Source organism: Pagrus major, chromosome 7 (genome assembly GCF_040436345.1).
Source record: "Pagrus major chromosome 7, Pma_NU_1.0".
Lineage (NCBI taxonomy): Eukaryota > Metazoa > Chordata > Actinopteri > Spariformes > Sparidae > Pagrus > Pagrus major.
This window is the reverse complement of record NC_133221.1, coordinates 4,860,226-4,869,175: the sequence shown is the minus strand read 5'-3', so window position 1 is coordinate 4,869,175 and position 8,950 is coordinate 4,860,226. Positions and strand designations below refer to the sequence as shown.

At 44.5% G+C, this 8,950-nt stretch overlaps 1 protein-coding gene across 1 annotated transcript; it reads right to left on the bottom strand.

Moving 5' to 3' along the window:
* Nucleotides 1-557: 557 nt before the first annotated feature.
* csrnp2 (cysteine-serine-rich nuclear protein 2) lies at nucleotides 558-8,376 on the bottom strand. Its single transcript, XM_073469347.1, has 5 exons — nucleotides 7,613-8,376; nucleotides 3,845-4,017; nucleotides 3,479-3,741; nucleotides 3,020-3,316; nucleotides 558-1,674 (listed from the first exon to the last, which is right to left on the bottom strand). The coding sequence occupies exons 2-5, from the start codon at nucleotides 4,002-4,004 to the stop codon at nucleotides 733-735; spliced, it is 1,662 nt and encodes a 553-aa protein (XP_073325448.1). The 5' UTR covers nucleotides 4,005-4,017; nucleotides 7,613-8,376; the 3' UTR covers nucleotides 558-732.
* Between the last annotated feature and the right edge of the window lie 574 nt (nucleotides 8,377-8,950).

The window sequence follows — 8,950 nt, the reverse complement described above, 5'->3', positions numbered from 1 at the left end:
TGTTGGTTTACCTTCATCACAGCAGAGCCGCAACACTCGCTGCGCTCGGTTCACAATGTGCATACAGATCAAGTAAGCAGCGACCTCGGCTCTGCGGTGCACTCTGCAAATGCATATACAGTACACAAAAACAAGTATTTCCAGGATTATTAGGTCTATCTTCAGCGGAGGGTACTATCAGAGGCCTTCATTTGGCTTGGCTACGGCACACGTGTGCCGTAATGGAAAGTGAGCCAGTAAGTATCTAAATACGCCGGCTTCTCACGCACTGCAAAAACAAATTGTGTTTAGTGTTGATAGCTTAATACATCACCAAACGAAAGGCTTATGTCAGCATTCACACATTGTGTTTTCTGTTTGCTGCGTTGGAAATTAACAAAGCACTACTTGCTGCACTTTCTCATCGACAAATGACGCCTACACACAAGTGTTGTTATGTTTTTCCATTAAGGCCGCATCCATCACCCCCAACAGAATTACGTACAATGCTGCCTTGTAACTGCATCCATATTACTCCTGGGGAGTGATCTGTATGTGCTTTCAGCACCCCCCCCCCCCCCACTTCTTCTTGTATTGTACTACTCAAGCTCGTTCTCCATATTCAACGACAGTCACCACAAGAGATTGCAACCTGTAATCATTCTTGATGATAGCAGTAATAAATGTGAAACATGTAATTTTTTTTCATCTTAGATGAAGCTATTGTGCAAAACATCTGCAGAGAAGCTAGAACTAAACTTCAGGAGGCAGTGGATCGACTTCTCCCTCCAGGCAGGAGCCCCGGTGGCACTGCTCCTCGGGGAGGCTCCGCAGGGGACTCGAGGGCCTCTCCTCCTCTTCTTCTACACATTCCTCTGAGCACAGAATCACATTGGTCAAAGGCTTGCCCAAACTCTGCCTGCAGGTGATCTCTTCAGGCTTATCATCCTTGGACTCCTCTCCTCCTTCTTGTTTCCTCTCCAAACACTCGCCCCCTCCTGAATCTCTCACCTCCTCCTGTTCAGCCTCCTCCGCTCTGGGCAGGGTCTCAAAGGCTTCGGGCTCGATGGGACTGAGCTGATAGTAGAGCAGAGAAGTGGAGTCTTTGAGGAGGTCAGAGGGGCTCTCCTCCTGGTTGTCAGTGATGCAGAGCACCGTGGCCCCCGTGGGGAACGGCCCCTGCAGGAGGACCTGCTCCACACCCGGCACCTCTGCCTGCTCCCCTCCCAAGGCACCGGGCATGAGGCAGAGAGGCTGCTCTGTGAGACCTCCAGCGCCCAGCTCCTGTTGCACCGCCTCCCCCTCTGCCTCCTCCCTCTCCCTCCTCTCCTGCTCCTCTGCGCTCTGCAGGTGCAACACAGCTGTCTCGTTCTCTCGCTCCAGAATGTCCTGCTCTGCCAGGAGATCCTGCACCACCACCGTCTGCACCTCGCTCTCCTCCAGCTCAGAGTCTAGGCCAGTCACTGAGGACAGGTCCGGAGAAGTGGGGCAGGTGGAGGAGGGGGAGGACAACGGGTCAGATTCAGAAAACTGGTCCCCATTCCCTTGTATCAGCATCCTCCTCTTCTCCAGGTCCAGCTTCATGATGGTGTGCAGGTAGTGAGTTCTGACACGTAGAGGGTTGAACTCGATGCGGCCCGCTACGTTGCCGCAGCCGTCCCGAGAGCAGCCGCATGGGAACGACATTCTGTCCACCTGGGGAGGAACACAGATGATCTCAGTTCCAGGTTTATTTTATCTGAACAGGAAACAGTCGAGTAAACAATCAGAACATCCTGATCTGTTTACATAAGTGTTACATTCTGAGTTATGTAAGATGACACACATGCCGAGATAAGATGATAAGGATAAATCATGGCAACCAAGAGAGTGTCCGGTTACGGTGTAATAAGTCGGGCGGAGATAAGAGTTGTCTTTCCTCCTAACGAGAGAAAATAGAACCAGAAAAGAGAAAAGATGATTTATAAAGTTCAACACTAAAAACATTACCAATACTAGAGCTACATCGAATGATTATCTCCAAGGTCCAGGTCTATTAAACATCTGAAAATGGTCGAAGAAAAAAGAAAAGAAAAAGACAAAAAATTCCTCACATTTTTGAGAAGTTTGATATTTTTGCTTGAAAAATGGCTTTAACTATTAATCCACTATCAAAATAGTTGCTAATCACTGTTTAGCACCTAATCACTAATTACTTTAAACGACTAATCGTAGCTCTAAATAATAAATGCATAGAGATGTACAGCCTTTAATATTATATACTACTTACTACAAATATTAAATATCTATACTTTTGTTTATCGTATTCTATTCCTAAACATACAGGATGTACCGAGAGGTAAAAGCATCCTAATATTCTGATTTTTTTGTCCATCATCTTTGATTTCAGTAAATTGATGAGAGAGGGACGAGTACAAACAGATGATGGTGCAATGATTGATTCCCTCACTGATTCATCATTCTGCTGATTTTACTGCATCGACCAATAAAAGAAATCTTTTATTTCGACCTCAATGTTTCGTTCGCTTTCATTTTTCAAACAATAAGTTGAGTCTCACAGGAACAATCCAACGTGTCGCACAATGCAGGCCCGGATACCGAATTAAACTAAGAACAACCAATATTTGTGTTAAATGAAATAAAGTAACCTTTTTCACAGCAGATATCTTGGCTTGTCACAGCAGGAACTCCCCAGGTGTTAGTGACAACATTAATTAGTGCTCTTTTCTATTTAAGTGTTCCAGTAAATCATAACAGTGTGACAGTGAGGCAGCATGCACAGCTAAATGGGACTCATCATTAATTTTATTATTTACAGTTTTTTTCTTCCTACTATGACACGTAAAAAGATTCCCCCTGACAAAAAAAACCTGTGGGAAAATGAACTGCACATATTACTGAACATATTACTGAAATGATTCAGTTTGATAAAGAGGGCACTCATTTTATTGAACAGAGACTGACTCATTCGAGTCTCAGCGAGCTGCACAGTGGCTCTCTTCTTCCTGCACACGCACACGGACGAGCCAACGCCTCTTACCTGGCACTTGATGCCAGCCTGGCTGCAGCCACAGTGGCGAGGGTCGCAGTACAGGCGGCAGTCGCAGCCGCACTCCTCCCGCGAGAGGCGGATGGTTCTGAGCTCGGCCTTCTCGCGCGCGTCTATGCGGGCGATGCCGGAGGCTCTCAGGAGCGCTCGACGGCGCTTCGTGGGCAGCGGCTGGAGGAAGAAACAGTCGTCCACCTCCACCCCGTCCACGTCGAGGTCCTCGTCTGATACGTCCTCCAGAGTCAGCAGGTCGGCCTGAGCGCACTCCACCGTGCCGTTCCTCGTCAGCTGTGGACGACAGTTAGTGGAGAACTTTGAGCTGGAGACGATAAGAGACTGAAACCGATTAACCGATTATCAAAATAGTTGGCGAGCTAATCGGTAAATCGTTGCAGCTCTACAAGGATGCGTCACATTTTAGTACTCTCTTAGATTTAAAGTGAACCCTACCTTCATCTTGCGAGCATTGAGCTTCTCTTGGCGCAGGTGCTGGCGTAAAGTGTGCCGGTGGCTCGTCTCCTGTTCGCGGGCGAACTCTCCCAGCGTGTAGTGTCTGATGGAGGAGTGATGACGGGCCATGCCCAGGGAGCTGCCCCCTTGGCTGGGCACGCTGGTGAATCCCTGCCGCCGGGGGAAGTAATACACCGTCACCACATCGAACCGTACCCGTTTGCCCCCGGGTGACGGTTTGTGGTGTCTAAGGATGGAGGTGGCTGAAGAGGAGGACAAAGGGGGAAAAACTTGGAACGTTAAGATACAAAGACTTGTAATAAACTCTTTGAGTGGTTGTAACATGCATCTCCCGTTGGTGCTTACGGGTAAATGCAGTGCTAGAAGGGGGGTTGAGGCTGTCACAGCTGTCTGCGCTGTCACTGCTGGAGATGTCATCGTCTGAGTCCTTCGGTGTAGAGAATGGAGAGCTGTTGTCCACCTCTTCATATCGTCGTTTGAGGCTGAGGGACGAACCTGCCTCCATGGAAACTGGGAGTCTGGGGGCACAGAGCAGCAGACATAAGGCCACGGACAACACAGACAGCACCAATAAATGTGAACAGAAAGGTGTGCAAGAGTGGAGTATTATCCTTTAAAGGATGAGTTCAGCCAAAACATTGTTTTTTTCTTTTTCCTATCCCATTAATCATCTCAGGAAAATGTTTAGATATATTAATTAATGTCAGTTACAGGTGCTGATTTTCGGCACAAATACTTTTTGGTGCTAAAACCTCTTTATTCGTACCTAAAGGAACAGTTCACCCAAAAAGTAAAATTCAGTTATTGTCTACTCAGCCTCAAGCCGATGGAAAGTCAGGTGAGGTTTCGTAGTCCACAAAACATTTCTGGAGCTTCACAGCAAAACAATCTTGCAGCATCCTCCTGAACGACTGAAGTAGATGGGGACTATAACTAAAAAAACATAAAATGGCTCCATAAAACTTGTCCATGTCTCCTGAAACTCCGAGGTCCAGAACTGATTTGAAAACTCTTGATGTGCAATCAAGCTTGTGCACGCTAACACTTCTAGCTCAGCAGCTAAAGTGTAGATTTCGGTTTTGAAAAGGGTGTAAACAACATCATGGAGACATGGATTACACTGGACGAGCTGTATGGAGCCATTTCCTGTTTTTTTAGTTGTTTTTTACATTTTAAAAAAAGTCCCAATCTACTTGAGCTGTTTAGTAAAATGTTCACCTGACTTTCCATCGGTATGGACTACAATTATCATTTTTGGGTGAACTAGTCCTTTAATTAACGAGAGGCGGGGTTGATGATGTGTGTGATATTTGTGTTTATTAATTGAAGAAGACAAAATGCTCCTGTCGTGACTGAACAGGATCGTCTGTATCAAACAGTTCCTGTGCGAGGTCGAGCACAGGAACCGAACGATGACATCAGCTGTTTGTACCTGTCTCCTTTCATTTGTATTCCAGCTCCATCACTTCCCTCCCTCCCTCCCTCCCTCCCTCCCTCCCTCCCTCCGCCTCGCCTCCCCTCCACCCCTCATCTCACACGAAATCCTACTTTGAAATCATCAAGTCCAGAAACGTCACCATGGCAACTAGGCAAGCGCAGTTTATGCGAACAGCCTTGAAGCGAGTGATCTCTGTGGCTCCTCGCTCTATTTTTCTATTAATTCTGACACAAACTGTGCAGAGGGGATCAATACGAGTGGATCTGAACGCCGGAGCCGATCAAACGAAGCCGCAGGAGAAGGTCAAACAAGGTGAACGAAGGCAGCTGAATGTTGTATTAGGTCGTGCTCTACAGATTTGTGGTCAAACTGCATCTCGTGAAGTTTTAAATCGTCCAAAACACAATCCAAATTAATTGATATCCACTGCACGAAGACAATATCTGTAGCTCAAGCCTATTATATTAGTATTCTCAGCGCTAATCAATAGTTTGCAACTCTGCATCTGTGTGAGGCAAATGTTTAACCAGGCCCCGGGTTAGCACGTCACATCCTGCTGACAGCATTCTCTAAATGAGCCATTGTTTCAGTTTTCACAGGGAAAAAGCAGCTTTAAATGGACTAATATGCAACATTTCTGTCATATTGTACAGTGTAGTTTGTCCTGAAGCTGAACAGAGAGATGATGTAACGATGATGTCATATAAAGACAAATCCTGGACTGTGAATAATGAAACAACTCCTGCAGCCACAGTCATTTTACTGCTATACTCGGACTCCTTCTGTCTAAAAAAAGCCCTTAAATGAGATGTAAAATCTTAAATATGAATTATGGCTGCAGGTTGGGGAACTAATTCTGGTCTTTATGTGTAAAATGATGCTGCAGAAGTTGGTTTGTGGCGTTATTGTGCAAAATCAGCGATCGACCCGTGTTTTTTTTTTAAATCAAGGAGGATGTTGAACATATTTACATTTAAGAAGCTGAAAACAGACAATTATGACTTTCTTTTACTCAAACAGATTATCAGATTAGTTTGAGAGCTGACAACTAATCGATTAATTGTTGTAATTATCAAGGAGACTGAACTTTGTATTTAAAACCAAAATACATTCTCGATAAATAAAAATTCTTAATCTCAAAATATAGAATAAGGAATGATTGAATGTAATTAAGTGCAATTTACTCAAGTACTGTACTTAAGTACAGCTTTGAGGTAATTAAACCTGCATTATGTAGTTTTGGGGAAAACAGTTTGTGTTATTACCTCATTAATAATGTTAATAATAAAAGTTTAAATTTATTCTCCAAAACTACAGAGTGCTTTATTTATTTAGTTTAAAGATTTGTTTATTTGATTACTTTGCAGACTCTTTGCAGATCGTTCATTGTTTATAGTCTATTACTCGTGACGTGTAACCGATCAGATAAGTGTTTCGGACGGGACACTGAGTGAAACCATAGAGAACAGATGCTCCATCAGAGCTAGAAAACAAACTCAGAAAAATAGTTATTTGATATATTTCCAACACTGTCTATGAGCTTGTGTTTTCCTTCGTGGACAGTTTGTTTATTCATTTTATTCAGTCATGAAGTGAAGATTTTTCTCTTCTCTTAAAATTTCTTGCTCAAAACTACAAAGTGCACCTTTAATTTATCGGCAATCAGACACGCAATATTGTTAAAGCGGAGAAATATCAGCCCTAATAATCATTGAAATGATTGAAGTAGCAATATAATAAATATGTCAACATTCATCACAGACATTATGATGTTCGTGTGTTGTGTTGCAAAGACATCTACTAAAGTTAGCATGCTAACCAGCTAGCCCTGGCCCGTGCGGGTCACGGACGTTATACTACACCTGGACACAGATTTTGGCGCCTGGCTAACTTAAATGGGGATAAGATAATTCAATCGTGCGGCTCCTCTAGACTTTCCGAATTTTATTGGATCGAATGGCTCTAGCTATAATTTTATCCAGCTGCTTCTTTCCACAATGTAAGCTTATGGGAAAAAAAGTATTTTTGGGCCACAGTGGCCGCTACGACAACCGTCCTCACAGCCTGGCGCTGCTCCTGGGGGGCTTGAGTTCCCGCGCTAGCACTGTAAACACTAACACGTCCCTGGCTGCAGGGCTAACTGAACTAACGAGCTAAGGGCAGCTACGGTTAGCGGTGGTTAATTCTTACATATGACCCCTTTAAACGATGAAGATGCAGGCGTGGTTTCAAGCATCAGTGTGAACCGAGCGCTCCACCTGGGGACTCCGGTGTAAATAGGGCAAACACAGAGCAGAGAGCCGGATCCTGAGGAGTATGAAAATGAGCCTGCTGTCCCTTTAAGGCCTGTGTTGGACAGTGGCAGGATACAGTATGCTCACAGGCTGGCTGTGACTTCACGGTGTATTTACCTTCAGGGACATGCAGTGTGTGCAGGGATGTATTTGTTTTAACTGTGTGCATGCAGCAGCTGATCAGACTGTGGTGGTGGTGGTGGTGGTGTGGGGGGGTGGAGGTTGGATTTTTATCAGTCTGACAGGCAGAGACTCGACCTCTCTCTCTCTCTCTCTTTCTTTCTCTAGCTCTAACCATTTTTTACACACACACAAACACACACAGACACACACACACACAATGGCAAGCCGCCCGGTTAATGAAACACTAAACCCTCTTACCTGGGGCAGAAACAGGGACCCTTATTCCAACCAACTCGCAGGTCTGTGTCCAGTGTGAGCTGCACATCAATCTCTTAAACGCCCTGTGAGACGCCTTTTCCTTTTTTCTTGTCTTGTTTTATGGTTGCCAAAACCCGAAAAACCCGAGTGTCCACACTTTGCACTCGCACTACGGCAACCCGAAAGTGATCTTGGCTTGAGAGGCTTTGCGTGACTGTCAGATTTTTTTTGTTGGTGTTTAAATCTGAGGCTCACTTCAGGGCTCCATGCTCATTGTTCTGCACAGAGGAGGAGAGGAAAGCAGGATCTGTGTGTTGGACCTGCGGGTTTTTCCTGGAAACGTTGCATGCCTCTCTCTCTCTCTCTCTCTGTCTCTCTGTCTCTATCTGTCTTGTCTTGTCTAGTCTCTTATCTATTTAAAGGGCAGACAGCAGAAAGAGGGACGTCATTGTGATCAGCAGCGGTTTGTTTCACCCCCACAACACATGAATAATGTAAAAAAAATAAAAATAAATAAAAAACAGCACCCCCTTAAATGTCTTATCTTCCTGCTGTAAGCCTTGAGCTGCTCGCGATGGAGAAATCCGCTGACATCTGTGTTGGTTTTATCCCTTTTTCTCAGCGGGGCGGGTTCGGTTCGGGCTGGTTTTGTCCACCTCGCTTGTCTTCTCGCTTTGACGCGGGTCGGGTTTTTTTTTTTTTTTTTTTTTTTTCGTTTTTTTTTGGGGGTGGTTGGTGTCAAAATGTTGTAAATGGACCGAGAAGACGCCTTTTCCTTCCCCCGGTTCGCCCCGGCCCCGGTTGTTACAATGTAACAATGGAGGAAGAAATTCTTCCCTGTAGCCGTATATATACTTATTGTGACATCACAGGCATGCCTTGCGCCGGAGCATGCTGGGAAATGAAGTGAATTCTCAATTCTTCTTCTTTTTTTTTTTGTGGCTTCTTTGTTCATATTGAGCAGAAGCACACGTGCACAATTTGTCAGGATTAATGCACAGATGTTTTTATTGTATTAACATAAACCTGCATCTTGCATATAACATTATTATTATTATTATTAATATTATTATTAATGTGTCTTGTTAAAGCTACAGTTTCCATGGCAACAAAATGACTGTGCAAGTCTGTCATAAGCCTCCACATCTGTCCAACAAAAGGTAAAGATATGGGTTTAATAAGAGGGATGAGATCTGAGGCGTTAAACAACCTCGACGTTGATTTAAACACGTTTCTTTCATTATTGCATGGATTGTAAATAGGAGTGAGACGATATGAACGTTTTATGTCAGGATTATACCGGCTAAAATAATTGCAATTCATGATATTATCCCAATA